The 22,901-nt window shown below is 42.1% G+C and overlaps 1 protein-coding gene across 1 annotated transcript in view; it reads right to left on the bottom strand.

The window, feature by feature from the left end:
• Window positions 1-22,901, bottom strand: part of Htt (huntingtin) — a 143,619-nt gene that overhangs the window by 51,381 nt on the left and 69,337 nt on the right. Inside the window, exons 27-37 of the mRNA XM_021163625.3 lie at window positions 22,068-22,194; window positions 20,419-20,546; window positions 15,526-15,636; window positions 12,381-12,458; window positions 10,764-10,987; window positions 9,590-9,668; window positions 9,302-9,463; window positions 7,171-7,226; window positions 6,001-6,149; window positions 5,351-5,487; window positions 3,430-3,546 (exon numbers count right to left, since the gene is read on the bottom strand). Coding sequence (XP_021019284.1) covers window positions 3,430-3,546; window positions 5,351-5,487; window positions 6,001-6,149; window positions 7,171-7,226; window positions 9,302-9,463; window positions 9,590-9,668; window positions 10,764-10,987; window positions 12,381-12,458; window positions 15,526-15,636; window positions 20,419-20,546; window positions 22,068-22,194 — 1,368 coding nt within the window. The remainder of the gene's footprint in view (window positions 1-3,429; window positions 3,547-5,350; window positions 5,488-6,000; window positions 6,150-7,170; window positions 7,227-9,301; window positions 9,464-9,589; window positions 9,669-10,763; window positions 10,988-12,380; window positions 12,459-15,525; window positions 15,637-20,418; window positions 20,547-22,067; window positions 22,195-22,901) is intronic.

The raw sequence follows: 22,901 nt of genomic DNA, 5'->3' as shown, positions 1-22,901 counted from the left end.
CTCAATAAAATCCTTGCAAACCGAATCCAAGAACACATCAAAACGATCATCCATCATGACCAAGTAGGCTTCATCCCAGGGATGCAGGGATGGTTTAATATACGGGAACCCATCAACGTAATCCACTATATAAACAAACTCAAAGACAAAACCCACATGATCATCTTGTTAGATGCCGAGAAAGCATTTGACAAAATCCAACACCCCTTCATGATAAAAGTTTTGGAAAGACCAGGAATTCAAGGCCCATACCTAAACATATTAAAAGCAATCTACAGCAGACCAGTAGCCAACATCAAACTAAATGGAGAGAAACTCGAAGCAATCCCACTAAAATCGGGGACTAGACAAGGCTGCCCACTTCCTCCCTAGTGCTTGAAGTTCTAGCCAGAGCAATTCGACAACAAAAGGACATCAAGGGGATACAAATTGGAAGGGAAGAAGTCAAAAATATCACTATTTGCAGATAATATGATAGTATATATAAGTGACCCCAAAAATTCTACCAGAGAACTCCTAAACCTGATAAACAGCTTCAGTGAAGTAGCTGGATATAAAATTAACTCAAATAAATCAATGACCTTTCTATACACAAAGGATAAACGGACTGAGAAAGAAATTAGGGAAACAACACCCTTCACAATAGTCACAAATAATATAAAATACCTTGGTGTGACTCTAACTAAGGAAGTGAAAGATCTGTATGATAATAACTTCAAGTCTCTGAAGAAAGAAATTGAAGAAGATCTCAGAAGATGGAAAGATCTCCCATGCTCATGGATTGGCAGGATTAATATAGTAAAAATGGCTATCCTGCCGAAAGCAATCTACAGATTCAATGCAATCCCCTTCAAAATTCCAACTCAATTCTTCACTGAGATAGAAAGGGCAATTTTCAAATTCATCTGGAAAAATAAAAAGCCTAGGATAGCAAAAACTATTCTCAACAATAAAAGAACCTCAGGTGGAATCATCATGCCTGACCTAAAGCTGTACTACAGAGCAACTGTGACAAAAACTGCATGGTACAGTGAGTGTCACTGGTACAGTGACAGACAGGTAGATCAATGGAATAGAACTGAAGACCCAGAAATGAAGCCACACACCTATGGTCACTTGATCTTTGACAAGGGAGCTAACAACATCCAGTGGAAAAAAAGACAGCATTTTCAACAAATGGTGCTGGCACAACTGGCAGTTATGTAGAAGAATGCGAATTAATCCATTCTTTTTTTTTTTTTTTTTTTTTGGTTTTTCGAGACAGGGTTTCTCTGTATAGCTCTGGCTGTCCTGGAACTCACTTTGTAGACCAGGCTGGTCTCGAACTCAGAAATCCGCCTGCCTCTGCCTCCCGAGTGCTGGGATTAAAGGCGTGCGCCACCATGCCCGGCTGAATTAATCCATTCTTATCTCCTTGTACAAAGCTCAAGTCTAAGTGGATCAAAGACCTCCACATAATACCAGAGACACTGAAATTTATAGAGGAGAAAGTAGAGAAAAGCCTTGAAGATATGGGCACAGGCGAAAAATTCCTAAACAGAACAGCAATGGCTTGTACTGTAAGATCGAGAATTGACAAATGGGACCCCATAAAATTACAAAGCTTCTGTAAGGCAAAAGATACTGTCAATAAGACAAAAAGGCCACCAACAGATTGGGAAAGGATTTTTACCAATCCTAAATCTGATAGGGGACTAATATCCAATATATACAAAGAGCTCAAGAAGCTGAACTCCAGAAATTCAAATAACCCCATTAAAAATGGGGTTTAGAGCTAAACAAAGAATTCTCAACTGAGGAATACCGAATGGCTGAGAAGCACCTGAAAAAATGTTCAACATCCTTAATCATCAGGGAAATGCAAATCAAAACAACCTTGAGATTCCACCTCACACCATTCAGAATGGCTAAGATCAAAAATTCAGGTGACAGCAAATGCTGGCGAGGATGTGGAGAAAGTGGAACACTCTTCCACTGTTGGTGGGATTACAAGCTTGTACAACCACTCTGGAAATCAGTCTGGCGGTTCCTCAGAAAATTGGACATAGTACTACCAGAAGATCCAGCAATACCTCTCCTGGGCATATACCCAGAAGAAGTTCCAACTGGTAATAAGAACACATGCTCCACTATGCTCATAGCAGCCTTATTTATAATAGCCAGAAGCTGGAAAGAACCCAGATGTCCCTCAACAGAAGAATGGATACAGAAAATATGGTACATTTACACAATGGAGTACTACTCAGCTATTAAAAACAATGGATTTATGAAATTCCTGGACAAATGGATGTATCTGGAGGATATCATCCTGAGTGCGGTAACCCAATTACAAAAGAAGTCACTTGATATGCACTCACTGATAAGTGGATATTAGCCCAGAAACTTAGAATACCCAAGATACAATTTGCAAAACACAAGAAAATCAAGAAGAGGGAAGACCAATGGGTGGATACTTCATTCCTCTTTAGAATAGGGGACAAAATACTCATGAAAGGAGTTATAGAGACAAAGTTTGGAGCTAAGACGAAAGGATGGACTATCCAGAGACTACCCCACCTGGGGATCCATCCCATAATCAGCCACTGAACCCAGACACTACTGCATATACCAGAAAGATTTTGCTGAAGGGACCCTGTTATAGCTGTCTCGTATGAGGCTATGCCAGTGCCTGGCAAATACAGAAGGAGATGCTCACAGTCATCTATTGGATGGAACACAGGGCCCCCAATGGAGGAGCTAGAGAAAGTACCCAAGGAGCTGAAGGGGTCTGCAACCCTATAGGTGGAACAACAATATGAACTAACCAATACCCCTCCCCCCCCAGAGCTTGTGTCTCTAGCTGCATATGTAGCAGAAGATTGCCTAGTCAGCTATAATTGGGAAGAAAGGTCCCTTGGTATTGCAAATTTTATATGCCCCAGTACAGGGGAATGCCAGGGCCAAGAAGCAGGAGTGGGTGGGTAGGGGAGCAGGGCGGAGGGAGGGTATAGGGAACTTCTGGGATAGCATTTGAAATGTATATAAAGAAAATATCCAATAAAAAAATAAAATAAAAGAAAGCTAAGGATCAAATAAAATACCTGACTTACCAGAATACAGGAGTCAGGATAATAAAATAAGAAAGGACTTAAGTTTTCAAGTCAACACTGGGCCAACCAAGTATAGACCCATCACCCTCAAGCTCTGTGAGGATGGAAAACCTCAATAACCTCTCTGACTCTGTGTTCCCTCACTTGGAAAGTGAGAAGGCAATTCAACCTCAAAGGGTAATGGAAATAAAAGAAGCCATTTTCCGCACCACCAGCACCAAGACCAACTTTCAAAGAAGAACCTGTCAGGATATAGTGATCACGACCAGCCTTCATAAGCATCTCAGTCTACTCTGAATAAATCACTACATAGTGGCAAACCAGGGCAATGAAGACAAACCTGCTGCTTGGCCAACATGGGCAGGATGATGTCTGCGACCTGCCGAGAGAGCCGTTTCCACTTGTCCTCATTCTCCTTGTGGCACTGCTGCAGGACAAGGATGAACATCTCCAGCACCTGAAAGAATGTTTGGGTAGGATCAGAATGCTTCCAGGGGCCCTCAACTTCCCCATGTTCCACACTGGTCCCAGCTTAGCTGGTAACTCTAAGGTTCAAAGAGATATAATCCCCAGGGAAGACCGAGGAAAGCACACAATCTTCACTGTGAAATGTGAATGTGAAGCGAACAAAAAGCCACAGAAGAGATACAGTAACCTCAAAGGGGATGAGTGAGCCGTGCTGGGCTCGGGAAGACTCATGATGAGTATTTTGACATTTCATAAAGAAGGGATCAAGTGAAAATCAAACTTACATTAATCTGTAGGAGAGCTGAAAGACTCCCTTGACTAAACACTGTGGGACAATCGAATATTCCTATGTACTTTAAATCCACTTCAGTGCTCTTTGCAAAGGCATTTTATTTTTGAGTGGCCCTCACTTGCCAGCAGTCATACAAAGCTGAGTGTGAGTTTACTGGCAGTCATTTTGGTCATTCTAAATAGATAAACCTGTGATCTGGCAAAGGCTGGTAACAGAGACACCTGGCCCACTGCCCATTTTGTAGAAAGCATTTTAGTGGAGCATGGTCATACCATAGCATGTATTCACTTCTGTGCTACAACAGACCAGGAAGCCCACAAAAACCAAGGTGTTCTTTTTGTCTCAAACAACCAAAACCAAACCAAACCAAAACCAAAAGATGCACACCACCTCAGAGACAATATACAACATAAGCCCAGCCCAACTACCCTATCCCCAAAGCTGCCTTGCTTCAAGGTCCATGTACACTGCCTATGCACACAAGCCTGCCTCCCCTTATTTCCTGGGCCCTCGAGGATCTCCACGGGGCATACCGAGACCCTGATGAGCATGCACAAGGCGTATACTATCCCCAAGGCACTACTAGCCCCACTGTGCTTAGCAAAGGCATGTGCTTACTCTCAAACTACTTTATGTCTTGGCTTAACTAAGCATTAAATATTTAATTAACTATTATAAAGATTGATCAAAACATAAATGAAACAAAGAAAGTACTGTTTCTTTGAAAAAGGCTAACCCTGTCTCAAAAAAAAAGAAAAAGAAAAAGCTTGTGGTTTTATGAAGTTTCAGAAACAGGCAGCTGAAAGGAGCTAACAAAATAAGGGAGGAATAAAACAAAAGTACAAGTTTTAAAAGGACAAAAATGTTAAAAACTCTATTTCCACACATGGGCTGACTGAAGCATTTAAAGTCCATGCTCATGCTTAAGAGACGCAAGACTATATGAGCACAAATAAAAAGAACATGGCTGGCCAGGCACATTGGTGTATGCTTTCAGTCTCAGCACTCTGGAGGCAAATCTCTGTGAGTTTGAGGTTAGCCTGGTCTACAAGGCAAGCCTAGGACAGCTAGAACCCTGTTATACAGAGAAATCCTGTCTCAAAACAACAATAATAACAACAAACCAAACCAAAACAAAGACCATGACTATGTTAAGATAGAGGTAAATATGCTACCTACTTATTTCAGATTTGACGGTTTTACTATTTTTAACATGTTAATGGTTTAGATTAACACTGTCAATTACTTGATCCTTGAGCTACATTTGAGAATAAACAGCCTCTGTGACATTAGTATTTTCACTGAAATTCTAATGGTCAGCCATATGTCTGCTAGCCTTCTGGGGCTGTGCCAGCTCCTACCCTCGTGCACTTTCTCCCTCGCTGGTACTCCCTTGGGCCAGAGAGCCCAGTGTTCCCGAGACTGCTCACCACACAAAGGACCCCGGCTGTGGAGTGTCTCTCCATGCTGTGATGTGGTTATCCCTGTGCTTTCCCCTTACCTGATGGTACTGGATGAGTCGTAACAGCATGGAGACCACCACCTCCTTCTGGGTCTCAAGCTCTTTCCCTGCATCAGCTTTATTTGTTCCTCGTAACACAAAGAGGTCATGGACAATGGGCTGCAGAGCAGGTATAGCTATAGGCGCGAAGAGGAAGCAAGTGAGACCACAGGTGGAAATGACTCATGAGAGACAGCTATCAGACTCCAAACAAGTTTTTACAAATGAAAAACAAACAACAAACCAACCAACAAATAAAAGACAAAACAACACAAAAGTTAAAATTTGACTGTGACAAGCTAGATGTAAAATGGTGTGAGTTTAGGGTATGATTGGAGGTAAACTGCTTAGCACATGTGAGGGCCCAGATCTGAGCCTAAAAAAAGACCAAAGCAAATAAAGATGGCAAAATAAAAATTTTTCTTCATAAATAGAGGCACATATCAGGATCCATCTATACCTTAATGATGTCACTATTTTTTATGGTTTCTACAAGTAGTTTACAAATTTTATGAGTAAGCAATGTGCTGCTTTTTTCTTCTTAAACATCTCTAACTCATGTGCATGCATGCATGAGCCCTCATACACATACACAGCACTTGCAGTCAAAGTGGATGAGTGAGGACAACAAGCAGAGATGCACCCATTACCATGTGTAACAGCCTTCCTTCCACTGGCCATGATGCCATCACACAGCTGGATGATTTTAGGAATTCCAATGATCTGTTTTGAATGGTAGCGCTCATAAGACAGTAATACCAGGAAGAAAAATATATTTGGAATAATTGCCTCTGATTCCCTAGAAACAAAGACACCCATTTAGACATTTCTTTTTTAAAAACTAAGACGTGTAATTTACATATACAGCAAAAAAAAACCAAGTTATGAGTCGAGCCGAGGAGAAAGCACTAAGTTAAAGCAGACTCTGAGGCCTCGTTCAGTCCCCCCGTACCCTTGGTCCTCCTGCCTCTGCCACAGGGAGGGCCTGACGGTTACGGTGTGAGGCTGCACCTTAAGCATTGGATGCTAGCAGGTAAGACCTTCCTAGCTCTTCACTTTCCTTTCTTCTCCTGAAAAAATTCAGACACAGAGGAGAAAATGTTCCCTGGTCAAAACTACAGAGTCAAGGTGTCAGTCACATAATCAGAACAAGAGCTGGGTCTCTCCATCTCAGGGACACTCACAAAACTCTCCATTGTTGCGCCTTACAAACTACTTGTTAAGAACTGTAATTTTGGGCTGGTGAGATGGCTCAGTGGGTAAGAGCACCAGACTGCTCTTCCGAAGGTCCAGAGTTCAAATCCCAGCAACCACGTGGTGGCTCACAACCATCCGTAACGAGATCTGGCGCCCTCTTCTGGAGTGTCTGAAGACAGCTACAGTGTACTTACATGTAATAAATAAATAAATCTTTAAATAAAAAAAAAACTGTAATTTTCAAAAATTGCAAATCTGTTATATATACTGTAAGATTATTAAAACTTTAATGTCCAACAAGAAAAACTACAGATAATGCAACTAAAGACCACAATCACTCCCTTTACTAAACCATGGCCTAAAATTGCTTCCTCTAAAGTTAGGGAACAGGGACCCACTGGGTAAGATGGCACTTAGTGACCTGTTACCATCCTCACATACTGTGAATGTGAAATGAAAACACACTAATGGTTAGATTAGACCTGTTTCTAAGCAAGTCTTGAGAAAGGCTTTCTGCAAGTGGTTAGAGGTGTGAACGCAGAAAGCCCCCATTGCTGTAAGGACCTAGGGCTGCATGTGTGTACACAACAAGGGCAACAACCCAAGTAACTAAGCGTCAGTACCTGAACTGGCCCACTTCAATGTACTCAAACTGCTTCAGCACAAACCCGATGAACACCTAATGCAGGGACAGAAAAGCTGCCATCAGTCACAGTTTACACAAAAGCCAGGGGTCATTTCTTCAACCCATTTGTGAACTGTTCCCAAGCCCCCACACAGAAGATTAGCTTGTTTATAACCACATTTTCAAAGCTACTGTGAAGTCAGCTAAGTGCAGAGTGCCTTCAGACATGCCTTTGGGAACATACTGGTCAAGGCAGACAGGTAGATGTAGGCCTGGAAGCCTCTGGTTAACAGCACTTATCTATGCCAACTACCCTAGCTCGTGCATGAGTGCGGAAGAACATAAAACTTCCCAGTGCTCTTTTTCTCTCCAAATTCTATTATTATCTCTTTCTACCCTAATTGCTCTTTTTCACTATAGACCTGCATAAGTTATCAGTAATAACCAATCCACAGACTCAATGTTTATACTGTCTTTGAAATTCACTTTATCAAAGAAATTTGTCTATTTTTTAATTATAGCCTCAGGCAAGTTCTCAGGACTTGGGCAAAAGGCAGCCAGATCAAAGTTTGAGGCCAGCCTGGGCTACATGGTAGGACTCTATTTCACCAAAGGACAAACTCAAAGGCCATCCGTTCCCCCTGCCTTGCCCCAGTGTGGCGTTGATTTTTTTTGTAATACTACAACTCCCAGTATTCCAGGAAGTTACCTAGTCCTTGGGTAGGTGGGGCTTACAGGCTAACTTCAGGTCTTACAGTTCGCCCTGCTAGGTTTCAATCTTACTTTGGTCCAGTATTTCCTCACTATATCCCCATTCCTCCATTTCGGAATGGGAATGTATATTCTACATCATAGTATAGTAGAAATATGTAATTTTTGATTTTACAAATCCAAAGGTATTACAATTGAGAAATCTTAAACAGGATTTTGTACTTTCTGACTGCAAGACTATAAATGCTTTTGAAGTGGAACTAAACACATTTTGCACTATGATATGACCATGAGCCTAAGAGGGCCAAGGAGTCTCCCCAACTGGCTCATCCTTGTAACTCATTCAGAAAGGGTAGGCCACAATCAGAGCACAAAAATGATGGTCAATTTTCAACAACCTAAAGACAATTTCTTCTCAGTGAAGGCAGGGATAGAAGATCTCCCTAGGAATAGAATTTGTATTACAAGCAGGACTAGTGGAACTTTATGACCACAGGGACTGCAAGAGGAAGGCAAGGAGAGTTTGAGGAGAGGGGATATGATCCAAGTTATACAGCCCCCAGAATGGTGTAAAAGTGATTGGGCCTGTTGATTACATCAGTGCTTGAAAGTATAGTCTATAAATGATATCTTGATGTTTTAATGTTATTTTTCTTATAACCCATTGAGTTGAATTAGTGCTGCCTATGTGCTACTCCCCTGCAAAGAAAAATGACATTCTTCCCCAAACATCCATCAGCTGAGCCCCAACATCAGTCATGCTGGGAGGTTGACTGGTTTGATCTTGTGCAGGTGACCACAACTGCTGTGAGTTTTTGACTATGACAGCTCTAGCATTTTACACTTCACAGCGCTCCTCCCTACCCTCTAGCTCTCGCTTTTTTCCAACCCCCTCTTCAGCAGTGCTCCCTGAGGGGAGAGGAGGCCTGATGTCCCACCTACTTATGTGACCACTGTCCTCTGAGAAAGAAGCTTCTCTGAGCAAAGTAGTCACTTGTTTCCCTGTTTTATTTATTTTTAGTTTATTGCGACAGGATTTCTCTGTGTAGCCCTGGGTATCCTGGAACTCATTCTGTAGACCAGGCTAGGCTTGAACTCAGAGATCTGCCTGCCTCTGCCTCCAGAGTGCTGGGAATAAAGGTGTGTACCACCACTGCTTGGCTGATGGTCACCTGTTTTAAAGAAGTCTGAATTTTGCATAAATGACCTGGTCCACCAGAATAAATCTTAAATTCTATCTTACAAGTTAAAGACAGTTTATTATAAAGTTACAAGTAGGTATACAGATGTAGAAAACTTGTGGAAATTTCTAAAGCCTAACCCCACTGGAGTACGGACCAGTCTTGGGTGGTGTCTTTTCAGGGTAATTTGTATTCAGTTAGGAGAAAGTATAGTGACTACAAGGCCGAGAGACAAACCTGGTCTGAATCCAGTAGACAGTAATTGACCCGTAGCTGAACCAGCTGTGCCAGCAAATCTAAAACCTGCTTCTGCAATTGTACAGATGTTGTCGTGGTGTACTGCTTCAATGCTTTTATAACAAGAGGCTCAAATAGCCTAATGTGATTATGGATAGCGTTCTATAGGAAAAAGTGGAAGAAACCACAGTTGCGATTAGAGGCTTCTGGCGACTAATCTAGAAAGTCTGAGCTCTGTTTCCACCCCCGTGACATCCGCACGTCATCTCTAGCTGCAGTGCCATTCACCTTATCTGCACGGTTCTTTGTGACGCTTGTTAGGTTCGTCTTCAATTGGGCAGACACTTTCTGGAGTACATCAAACCACCTGCCAAATGGCCCAAAGCAAAAAACAAATGTCTTTTAATCATCTCCCCTGTACTACTCAGCCATACATCAATTCAACTTCATGTTCAAAAAAATCAGATCATTTCAAAATGAGAGTTAGAAAGGCCATTGGGTTTAGGAGTAGCATGTGCTAGAGACAAGAGGGTTCAATTGAGTGTGCAATGCTACAGAAAACTCACTGCCCAGCACTCTCTAAGAGGGCTTGAGAGAGGTGAAAGTCAACTCAAAGATAGGTGATATCATTCGGTTTTCTTGGGGGAAGACTGACAGAGGTCACAAGTTCAACATCAGCCTAGGCAATGTAGAGAGAGAACCATCTCAAAACGTTTGAAAAGACAGCAAAGCAGGTGTTATGGCACACACATAAAAGATAAATCCAAGAAAAGGAGCATTTTCCTTGATTCTAATATTGTCTGGTCATCCAAAAAAGGAAAGTAAGAATGCTGCTAACATTACTACACTGAGTAACATCTCAAATATTTGATAATTATGGTAAAGAAGTTTACAAAACACCTTCTAGGGCTATAATGTAGCTCAGTGGTAAAGTACACGCCTACCATATAAAGCCCTGAATGGAAGGAGAAAGGGAGGGAGGGACTTCCAAATTTCACCTACTGAAAAAGATTAACATAAGTTCATATAGAAATAAAAAAACAACACACCCTAGACTACTTTATGCCCTTCAATACTTGTAAACACTAGCACCAGCGTGTGCCATTTTGAAGGTGGCCTTCTGAGTCACAGCACAAAGGAGCACCACGGCCACCTGCCACCTTCTATAAACACTGCAGGACCAAGCACTCGCAGCGTGACGACAGTGAGTGTGCACCACGGCCACCTGCCACCTTACAGGACCAAGCACTCGCAGCGTGACGACAGTGAGTGTGCCACTTCTAGTCTAGGGCAAGATTGGGAACTTAGAACCTATGCTTCACAGGCAGCTTGGGTTCCTCCTCTCTAGCCTGTCACCTCTGGATAGCTGACTACACCATAACTCAGCCAATGGCTTTCAAGGAAGGGCTGCACATAACTCGTGTCTGCATCATCAGTGACAAACTTGCACCATAAATATTACCCCGAGGCATCATGCTCCTGCTCCGCCTGTACCATGTTCCTCAGGCTTGCGTCAGCCAAGGCCTGTGTGAAGTGTGTGTATGGTGCCATGAAGCAGTAGTGATATAAGCCGGGCCTCACACTGGAAGAGCCAAGGCGCTGTGCTCGGCACTGAGACTTGCTGGGGTTGGAAGATAAGCCATCAAACTGTGAGGCTAAGTTTGTCCCAAAGAGAGTCTTCAGTAGCTAGAATGAAAGAATGGAAACATCAGTACTTCACTTACTATAGATTTAATGTAGATGAGCAGCACAGGCCTGTCTGCAACGCCAGCTAGTGGACAGCGGTTAGGATGGACAGTGGTTAGGATGAAAATAGGCAATCTGCAAGTTCCAGGAGAGCCTGGGCAACTTAGGTTACGGTAGATGATAGAATAATTTATTTAAACTGACAAAATTGAATGACTGGACATTAATATATATCATATCTTATAGTTTACATAACTGTTATAATTATGTTCAATATATATCTAAGAGGAAAGACCTTTTTAATGGACAAAAAGGGGGAAATGTTGTGGGTTTGGTCTAATGCATGCTTGTATGCTAATCATGTTCCTTAAAAACCTGTTTGCAGTGTCCTCAAGACACCGAGACACATAAGACACTGAGAGACCCTCCCCACAGTTGGTTCTGGCTGGTCAATAAAGATGCTGAGAGCCAATGGTTGGGCAGGGCATACAGAGGTGGGACTTTTAGGATTCCAAGGCTGGGGACAGGGAGAGAAAGGAAAGAGAGCTCCACTATGTTGGGAGAGGAAGAACCAAGATGCCATGCCTGACAGAGAACATAGCCACCATGTAGGAATCAGGGGATTGTGGTCCAAGAGGACTACACATCTGGGTCCAGGGCAGCAAAGATAAAATATAGATGTAGTAAGCAATAACTTGGGGATATCAAAGGGTGGGTTAGCCACGTGGTGGTTAGGAAGTGGTCCAGTTCTTGAGCTGTTTAAGACATATAAAAATATAAAGGCTGCATGTATGTGTCTCTCATTCAGGAACCCAAAATATTGGGCGGGTAGCAAGAAGAAGCACCACCACAGCCACCAAGATCGACTGAGTAGCATTAACTGGGAACAGCTACAGAGATCATATTTCAAAATTTAAAAAGTCTCAGTGATAGAGTGCTTTCCTGGAATGCATAAGCCAGGTTCAACCCTTAGTACCACTAATGAAAAAATAAAAGGAAAAAAACAAAAGCAAAAGTAAACAACCGCCGGGACGATCCTTTCCCAGTATCAAATCCAGCAGGAACGTATGATGGAAGGCTTTGTTGTGAATCCCTAGGAGTTAGCACCCCAGAAGATCATGTGGTCCCCTGTGCCTGAGATTCTCTGTGGTTCTAAGAGAAACAAACCCACTGGGGTGCGGTGGCAAAGGCGAAGCAGTGATGGCCCTAGCTGCTTCTTGATGCCCTCTGCCCCCTCACAGTCCCAATCACAGAGCAAGCGGGAGTGATAGCTAGGGCCACCAAACTCTTTCTCATACCACACCACAGCACCAGCTTCCAAAAAGGAACTAGGCTTTGTCACTTGGCCCAAAGGGGTTAGCTCAAATCCCAAAAGATAGGAAATGACACACACCTGCTGCACACAGACAGTTGCCATCATTGGTTCTCGACTAAAGCAGGATTTCAGGTATCCAAGGACCTCTTCAACACACTGTGAAAGGAAGAGGACAACATCAGTGACTCACAGGTGACCCATTATTGTTGCCACTCAGAAACAGACAGTGACCATATAAACTATATAAATGTCAGAGAAATTCTGAGTAATGTTTTCAATTAATCATCTTAACAATCACAAGAACTCCTGTATCTACAATTGTATAAAATCTGCTTTCTTGTATATTTACATACCCAATCATTCAGTAAATAATCAAGTATCTATATCTATACCTGTTTTCAGGGCAGGCATTATGGAGTGTGCAAAGGAGTCAAAAGCCCTGCACTTGTAGAGCCCTAAATATGATTAGCTGAACAGAACACTGTGAGAGCCACTGCCAATGAGCCTCACCACAGTCTGTATAGAATACTTTGTGTGCTGTAGAAATGATACAAGGTGCTGCAAATACAGAGAAAGAATGTAATTCCTGCCCTTCCAGGAGCTCTAGGGTTACAGGGAATCAGGACACGACCACAGGCATCACTATACAATGTAATATTGAGAGACTTCCATCTCTGCATTTACCCTCTCCTGCCTGAAATGATCAAAAAAATGTATTTTAAAGATTCCAGCTTTGATATCACAGTTTTCAAACACTGAAGATCAGGCCATAGATATCAGTGATCCTGAAAATGAAATACAGACAAAGTCCTAGGATGGCCCTAGATAAGGATCTGAGAGCATTCCCAGGCTGTGGCACAACAAGGGGACAGAAGGCAAGCTGTAAGGGCACAGTGAGTCCAAATACCCCAAGAAAATGGCAGCTCAAATGATATGGCACCAAGAAATGACTTGTTAGTCATTCAGAGACCCCTGGAGATTGAGGGAGGGTGTTCCTTGAGTACTTCAAAGATAATTCTAAGGGAGCTAACAAAGCCAAGGCCTGAGAAGCAATCATCAGAAGAACTTGAAGGAGCAGTGGGTACTCACACAAGGCTGGACCTGCTGGCTTCCAGAACAGCAGAAAAAATGGGAGTGTCTAATTTAGGGAAAGACTCTGCCTTAAAGAAATAGGTTGAGAGTAGTAGTGGAGGACTCTAACACTTTTCTGGCCTTCATGTGGACAGGTTCCCACATAACAAACACGTGTGTATACACACACACACACACACACACACACACACACACACACACACACATGAATAAATAATAAACAAATAATTTAAGTTAAATAAAGATAGGAGATTTGAAGAGAAATAACTCAGACTTCTAGTGATAAAGGCTATAATGTTAATGATAAAAGATGTAACAGATGGGATTTTATAGTACAGCAGATGTGGGGAAAGAAAAACTTAGAGAACCTAAGGACTGTAACAGAAACTACAAAAGGAAAAGAAGATAGTGATTAAAAACAAACAGACCTAAAAGGAGGGGCTGGAAAGACAGTTAAGAGCCGATGCTCTCTTGCCGAGAGCCTGAGTTGGGTTCCCAGCGCCTACATTAATTGGCTCACAACTCCCAACAACTAAAACTTCAGCAGCTCTGGTGCCCTCTTCTGAATTCTGCCAACACCTCCACTCACACACACACACACACACACACACACACACACACACACATTAAAAACGGTAAAAATGAATCTAGAATAATCAAACCCAAATCCTTAAAAAGAGCAACAGTAAACTAAGAGCAATTTTAAGTAACCAAGAATGGGTTTTTAGAAGGTAATTATGAGATAGAGTGAGGGAAAAGGTTGGAGAGATATAAGGAAGTAGCCCCAACCTTTCTAAACTGTGGAAATCTGTAAAGGTCCAGGACCAAGAAAAGCAACAAACCTGAGTACAAGAAACACAACTGAAAGGAAAACCACATCAAGCTAAATCATAGTAAAGTCACTCAAAAATAGTATGAAGTCTTGGGAGAAGTCATAGGAAAACAACACAGAACAGTAAGGAGATATGTGGAGAAATGTGTATTATACATAATCTAAGCAAAACTCGCACATAATACGTTCAATTATGTATAAAAATTAGTGTGGAATAACAAGATCTGGACAGTGAGAAAATGAAAGCATTTTATTAATGTCATGTGATGGCACAGACTAATCATACATGGAGCACGGCTCTAAGGTCTATGAGACACTCACATCAATTTTCCCTGTTCATTTGCTTTTGATAAGGATTGTCTTTTAGCTCCTACCACAGCTCCCCCAGTTCAGCCTCAGAGGGGTATGTACCATTAGACCTAGCTTACCAGATGTGAACACTATACCCAACTTTCAAACTGATTCTTGAAAAGAGTATCTGTTTATTGACCAAATGTTTGATGAATGTTAATAGTTCAGGCACTACTGCATGCAATGAAGGGACGAAAACGTGAAATAGTGTGTTGCCTGATAGTATGGGTCAAACAAACAAACAAATGAGGAAGAAAAGCAGGATTCAGTTTGTACTGGATTTGTGCAGGTGTCTTTCCTTACCATTATTCCCTAAACAATACATGGAACTGTAACAAATGCTTGAGGCTGTAAATCATTTCAAGATAACTCAGTCTTAGAAGCAGATGTGGGTAGGCTTTCAAAATTTGATACCATTTCATACAAAGAGCGTTAGCATGAATGGATTGTGACATTAGTGGTTGGTAGGCCCTGGACTATATTTCAGTTGAAGACGGCTGTCTAACTCACTGTGGAGTATATTAGAAACGAGATGTTCTAGTGGAGGGCAAGCAAAATTGTTAGCAATGGCAGGATTAAGTGTGAGCATATGGGCTGGGAGGAAGATTTATTCTACTCAGAACTACAGAACATGAATGAGCTTAGATCTGCTTTCTGGGCTATGGAAGGGGTCGGTCAGTTAGCCTTGTTAATCTGGTTTTGTTTCTTCCCATTTAAAAGCTCAAGGGAGAGAAGGATTCTGTAAGCACATTTTCAACATGTTCTAGGCTGAATGAAAAACTGTGGTAATAAGACCTGACACACTGGTAACAGAAATAACACAGGTGCCCTGGCATGCTGTAGTACTAGGACACAAATAGGATGCACTCTCCCCTGCCTACAGCATGTGACTAGGTATCATCTGAGGTACTCTGACCCAGGTTCAAGGAAAAGAGACCACACACAAACCTTTCCAATGTCCTGCAGTGTCGCCAGCTCTAGAATCTGAGAAAGGACGTCCAAGGCAGAGCGCAGGAACCCCCCAAACTTTTCAGTGCTGTTCTGAAGATCTAAGGTGACCTTTGGCAAGGTGGAAGGAGAGAGCACACGGTTACTGGCACCACCGAAGTCTGGTTATCTACAACAAAGACACAAATGCCGTCTGCTGCGGGGAGATGCTTCTGCATGCTGACCTAGACTCTCACCATCCCGGGGGCAGGGGTGGGGGCGGGAGGTGGTCACTGTCAATTCTAGATGTAGTCAGATTAATCTTAGGATGATGAAGATTCTAAAAGCTTTGGCTTAACTGAAGTCTATAACAATTCCCCTATTTCTACAGATTCTGATGGCGGGGGAGGGGCTGATCATGCAAAGAACCAGTTCAAAAAACATTACACTATACGAGAATCTGCCCACTGAACTTGAACCTAACCTCCTAGAATGAAGAGAATACTGGACAAATGCAGGGAGAAGACACTGAACAGAAAATGAGAATGGGTCTTGATAGTTTCCTGTTGAACGACTACACTTTCCAGCTACCCTTGAGGACTATGGAAGTCACTTATGCCCTAGTATGGGGCGGTATCCCATCTTCTCTAGGCATTTTGGCCATTCCCACATGTGGGTGACAAAAATGTTCCCCTTGCCATGGTCACCTAAGGTTAAACCAAGCTTCCCTCCCTTCCTCCTTCCCTTTTCCCTTTCCCTTTTTCCCTTTCCTTCCTTTCTTCTTTCCCTTCCCTTCCTTCCTTCCTTCCTTCCTTCCTTCCTTCCTTCCTTCCTTCCTTCCTTCCATCCATCCATCCATCCATCCATCCATCCATCCATCCATCCATCTCTCCATCCATCCATCTCTCTACAATTCCTTTAACAATTTAACATATGGTGCCAATGGGAAATCTGAGCTCTAAAACTTTACTAAAGTATAGACCTTCTTTCATCTCAGGCTTTATAAGAGCACTGTGTAAAGTTCTGCATCTCAGGATTTATAAGTTCATTAAGTATGGTTTAAAATTCCAAACAAAAGTTAGCTTAAAATTTGTAACAAAAAAGGGTTAATAAGTAAAAGTCTATGTTCAGTTAACCTTAATGTGCTATAGCATAACATGTATGTGATTTGGATTCAACTCTAGCTTAGAAATCGGGCAAATGCAGAAGGGCTTACCTTCCCAACATTTTGGTTGGTGACTTCATCAGGGTTAAAGTATGTCATATCCCTCTGCTTACCACTGTATCCTATTTTTTTGGACTAACAAGGCAATACCAGGTTTCCAAGGTAGTTTGTCTTAAAACTGGGTCATCCAAAAAAATCTGTGATATTTTTGCTATCTTTGTTAAGCTTTAGCTATTTGGAGAAACTAAATCATATAAAAAGCTGATATAAAAGTACACTGTAAGAGGCCAGTCTCTCTGGATTGTATTTATGTTTAAAGTTTACTTGATATTAAAAAAAATATGTGTGTGTGTAATTTTTTACATGTAAGTTTAAACATATCAGATATAAAATTATAAAACCCTAATCTTATATATTATAAATTATTAAAATAACTAAGATATACAAGTTAATGCTCGGTTATCTTATAAATGAACAAATTACTTAATGTGCTCAGAACTATGTTTGTAGTCATGCTAACTACAAATTAATTCATTTACAGGACTATAAAGTTGGAGGGAAAAACCAACTTTTGTTTTGTTACATTTTGTTTTTTATAGACAGGGTTTCTCTATGAAGCCCTAACTATTCTGGAACTCACAATGTAGACCAGGCTGTATGAACTCAGATCTGCCTACTTCTGCCCCCTAAATGCTGGGATTAAAGATGAGTGCCATCACAACCAAGCTTGAGTTACTTCTATCTTCTATCACCTAACATTCTGTATATATTGTCAAAATTAAGCCTAAAACAGGTAACTTTTTTTTTCGAGACAGGGTTTCTCTGTATAGCCCTGGCTGTCCTGGAACTCACTTTGTAGACCAAACTGGCCTGGAACTCAGAAATCCGCCTGCCTCTGCCTCCCGAGTGCTGGGACTAAAGGTGTGCGCCACCAAGCCCGGCTGGGTACAACTCTTTAATCAGAGTCTTTTCATTGTTTCTTATTCCTTCCTTTGCTACTCTAGCTATCTGCTACTTATGCTAATGGAAGCAGCCACTGCCACCCTGAATCCATTCTATCCTCACTGTCTCTTATCAGTCCACTCTACCTCTGCTTCTCCCTACCCCTCAACCTTCCTGGAAATCTTTTACTTCTACTCTGTAACCATGTCATCTGCTTACAGCCCTCTGACAATTATTTTCCAAGTCTCTTCAGAAATATAAGACAACAGCCTGATCCAACTCCGCTAATCAAGTTAAGACTCTCCCTGATACATGACCAGAGAACCCCTCTTCATTAGACCCAAAACTACTGCTTCTAACAAAGATCCTCCTCAGCGTTAAACAGCTATAAATAACTCCCCTGCTCTGAATTTTTTATATCATCTTAAGAGTTAGGAATGATGGTTTGCCACTTAAAGACTACACTTCCCAGCTTCCCTTGCAGACTATGAGAGTTATTTCTGGCCCATAAGGGGCAGCATCCTACCTTCTATAGACATTTTAGGCATCCACTTGTAGGTGACAAAATACTCCCCTGCCATGAACATGGTTCTGCCTATGGTCAGACTGAGCCTCTATTTCTTTCCTTCCTCTGTCTCTCTACAGCTGCTTTTATATAATCTAACAGGTCTAAGACTGGGGTGCACCAGGATCAACCTCAGTATGTCAGGGACAGGAAGGGACACCAGCAGTGAGAGAGACCTGAGATCCTACAGCCCAGAAGAATGCAGTGATATTATATGTGGGATCAAAGGCCTAGTGAGGAATGGCTTCACTCCCATCATGCTTCTTTCCCAATTGTGGTGATTTGAATATGCTTGGCCCAGGGAGTGGCACTATTAGGAGGTGTGGCCTTGTTGGAGAAAGTGGATCACTGTGGGGGTGGGCATTGAGACCCTTGTCCTAACTGACTGGAAGCCAGTCTTCTCCTGTCTGCCTTTGGATAAAGATGTACAACTCTCAGTTCTTCCAGCCCTACATCTGCCTGGATGCTGCCATGCTTACGCCTTGATGATATGGACTGAACTTCTGACCCTGTAAGCCAGTCCCAATTAAATGCTGCCCTTTGTAAGAGTTGCCTTGGTCATGGTGCCTGCAGTAAAACCCTAACTAAGACACCCAGACAAAAGGAAGGAGAAATAGAAGGGGAAGAGGAGAAATAGAAGAAGAGGAAGCAGGAGAGGAGTGGGTAGTGAAAGGGACTCAGAGTTAAGAGTGAGGAAAAGACAAGGTAAGAAGACACACTAGGGCAGAACAGCTACTCAAAACACTTAAAAGTTACAGAAGAGTTACAGAAACTTAAGAGTTACAGAAGTAGGGCCAGAGAGCAAAGGAACAGAAATCTGAGATATTGGGGAGGCCAAAATTAAATGCAAATGCTTAAGGTTTCAGTACAAAAAGAGGGTCAAGGGGGGAAGCATGACTGATGACGAAAGCACCAACAGCGAGCATCACACGTGCTCTCCTCTACATGGGCTGATAGAGTACATGAACAGAAGTTCTGAACATTATCACTAGTTCTCAATGAAGCAGCTGCACACCTGGGAAACAGTAAGAAGTACCAGGGCTATGTGAATAATCTATTAAGTTCTTTTAAAAATTCTTTTAACTCTCATAGATTTCTGAGGTAAGGAAAAGAGCTTTAACAAACAGAAAGGCATCCTGTGATCAAAACATCCATCTCATCTACCATTCCCTTAGATTAGCTCTGTCTGTGGGAAGACACACAGTAGACACGATCCTAAAGGGAAAGAATCTCCATGGTTTTTAGAATTAGACAGTCTATTCAAATTTCCACATGTAAAAATAGGTAATATCCAGAAAATTCTAAAGAAAATGGGGATTATATCAAGAAACCACAATAATTTTAAAATGTGCTTCTACAGGGCATGGTGGCTCATGCCTTTAGTCCCAGCACTTGGGAGGCAGAGGCAGGTGGATCACTGTGAGACTGAGGCACTGAGGTTTGAGGCCAGTTCTAGTCAAGCTAGGGACCCAGTCTCAAAAATAATTCATTAGTTAAATAAAAAAAATTAAAATGTGCTATTAAATGAGTGAACAACTGATGTAACAAAAACATAAATGAAACTATACAATCATGAGATCTTAACATTTGATAAAAATAGGATTTCAAATCAATAAGGGTAAATCTACAAATCATTCTTTAATGCTGGGATAATCATGGAAAAAAAAAAAAGAAAAAAAGAATGTAAACCCAGACACAATCATCCAAAAGCCAATACAAAGTGGAAATCAGGGCCATCTGGCAAAAGAGTCCCTACACTGATAGAAAACCCTAGCTGACAAGAACACCAAGGTTATAGGTCTATAGTGAGCGAGCATCTGCTTTTCTCCCTGGAAGCTACAATTTTGGTTTGTGTTGGGTAGTTGCACTATCTTTTAAGGCTGACAGAGGGAGAAGGCACATGAAACCTGCTTGGCTTGGCTGTGTGTCTTCAGGACATGGCAATGAGCCTCACCTATAAACAGGACTATGTACTGAGCCCCAGGAGTCCTTGAGGCATATCTTTCTAAACCAAGTATTCTTGGGGAGACAATAAACAAACAACACCCAGAGACCACAGATCTTTGCTCTAATACAAAATTCCTAAATATTTGTAAACCTTCCATAAACCAAGCTAGAAGACAAATGAGAAGCAAAATTTAAATCCTATGTTACAGGGCTTCTTTCTATGTAAGCATGAACATGGGTACATGGACATGTATCCCACTGGAATACATGTTCAGAAATAAGCAAGGAGCAGTACCTTATAGTTGGCGTGAGTGGCTTTCAGGACATCATGCAGTTTGAGGTAGGAGGGGAGATGGTAGAAACTCCCCAGTGAGGATGATTTACTTGCTGTGACAGGTCCTGAGGTGTCTGATTGTCGAGAGGCTTAGAAACAAACAAACAAAAACACCAAAACCCAAAAATTAAACTTTTAAATCTAAGGAAAAAACTTCCTAAGTTTAACAGCAATTACTGCAATGATGACTTTTCAGAATGGTCTAGCAGAAACATTCAAGTCTTTCCCCTGACTTCTGAAGTATGTGCTCTGGGAGGTAGTAAGGAATAAAGTAAAATTCTAAGAGCCTGAGAGTAAAAGAATGGAAAGGAATGGTGGGCAGAGGGCATCAGCTGATGGAGTCATCTGTGGCCTCAGCTGTCCTCTGCTGACGGAAGGGCTGAGCCAACCACAGGTTCCCTTGGTCTAAGTAAGGCTCCTGAGGTATATGGGGCTGACCTTGAGACAAACGAGTTCTGGGATATTCATTAAGTGCTGTGGACATGTTTTGAAAACTGTAAAGGGTGTATACATTACTACATTGAGACTAAAGAGCCAAGTGCCAAGCCGAGCAGTCTCCTGCTCTTCATCTCTATCTAAATTTCTAAGGCTTTCTCACTTGGAGGGCTTGGTTTGAGGGGTCATCAGTTACATTTTCAAGTCTGTAGCTTTTAAACAGGAAAACCCTCCTGTACTACTCGAGCCAATCCCTAGAGCATCTTTTAAGATTTCATAGTTAGTTCAAGAATACAGAACACTCACAGAGTACCTTTAAGAGACCTATTGTATAGTCCTGCTACAAGGTTGATAATATCAAATACATGAAAATCACCAGGGAAGATTTTAAGCTTTCTCACCAAAAAAAAAAAGTCAAGTACTAAGCTAAGGCATCCATGAGGCTTACAAACAAGCGCTTTGCAGCATGTGTCTACGAAGCCTGCTGTGAGATGAACATGAACAGAAAGTAGCCACAAGACACAGGCATCACTCTGCTTCTCATCCCAAAGGGGCGCAGATGGGACTCTGTTACTTCGACTATGACAAAACTCTGGCCCTTTGACCTGACATCTCCCCAAATACAAAAGCCCCTCCAAACATCTGTGTGATTTCTAGATTCCTCCAAATCAGATGACTATCTCCACTGTGTCTTTCTGTCTCTTTCCTCTTTGTTTTAGGTAAGTTCTCACTTTATAAACCAAAGTGGCTTCAAACTCTCAATCCACTCTGCCTTCTGAGGGTTAGATTAAAGATACATCATCTCTGGCTTCCACTGTCTTGTTACCTCTCCCAAAACTGATTCCTCATTTGCCTTATCAGAACTCTTCCCATACCATCATCATTTGTTGTGTTTGGTTTTGACTATCACCATCCACATCTATTCCTGCACATCTTTGCCCCTTTAATAATAATTCAGAGTTCTTCCTTACAAGAAGGGGAGAGTAAGCACAGAAAAGCAGGCTCCTTGCTATGGCTTGACTCTGTAAAGTGACAGTTCACCACACAGACACTTCTGAAGCATCCAGAGAACTCCTCCCTGATTGTACTGCAGCGGACCAGCTTTCCTACTTACGGTGCTTACACTCCCGCACCACAGGCAGCCCTCCCTCTGCCCTCCAGATACGGCTTCCTACCTGCACTGGCCTCACCAACTTTCTTGGGACTCATTGGAGTAGAAGCTTGTTCTCCAGGTTCTTTCTCCTTCCCTTTCCGTCGAATAGGACTTAGAGAAGGGGGGTTTGTTAGAGAAGGCAAGGCTGCCTAAAATAATAAAAAAAAATATATATAATGGGATAAAATTAATACAGGAGCCAAACCCTAAAAATACTAATATATAGTTCAACCACATATTGGAAAGTACTAGCTCAGGCAACTCATGGCCTTTGAGCTCCTACTAAAGAGCTGGGATACTACAGAGATAATTAATTCTACTTTCACCCACATAACTGCGCATGGCAGGAATGGCTCTGAACTTCCTCACACCAGCACTGAGAATGGGTTGGAAAAGGGAGGGCCTCCAGGGAGTTAAAAGGACTTAAAGTCACTGGCACCCTGGCCATGTCCCCTCTAAGAGAAGGCAATCAGGACATTTTATGTGAGCATCACATGAGTAAGCACAGTGAAACATTTACATTTTCATTTTTAAGTGAGGAAACAGTGTTCTGAATTAAGCCACTGGCTCAATGTGATAGCTAAAACTCAACAAGTCAGCAGCCGAGATGTGACCCATGCTCTCCAATACGCAACCCCAAGGATACACAGGACAATCAGGCTCCTACACACAAAGAAGAAAGGTGGCACAGGATAGACACAACATGGTAAGAGGCAGGCACATCAGGTCTTTGCTGTGCTCCTCACTCCCTTTCTGACCTCAGCCTCTGCCCTACTCATCAGCTGAAATCAAGAAAATGCAACAGAGGGGAGTGAGCTTCAGAGTGAGGTCATGGTGGCAGGACCCTCATAAATAG

This window comes from Mus caroli, unplaced genomic scaffold (genome assembly GCF_978045245.1).
Source record: "Mus caroli unplaced genomic scaffold, Mus_caroli_1 scaffold_4, whole genome shotgun sequence".
Classification (NCBI taxonomy): domain Eukaryota; kingdom Metazoa; phylum Chordata; class Mammalia; order Rodentia; family Muridae; genus Mus; species Mus caroli.
This window is presented reverse-complemented; position numbering and strand designations above follow the sequence as displayed.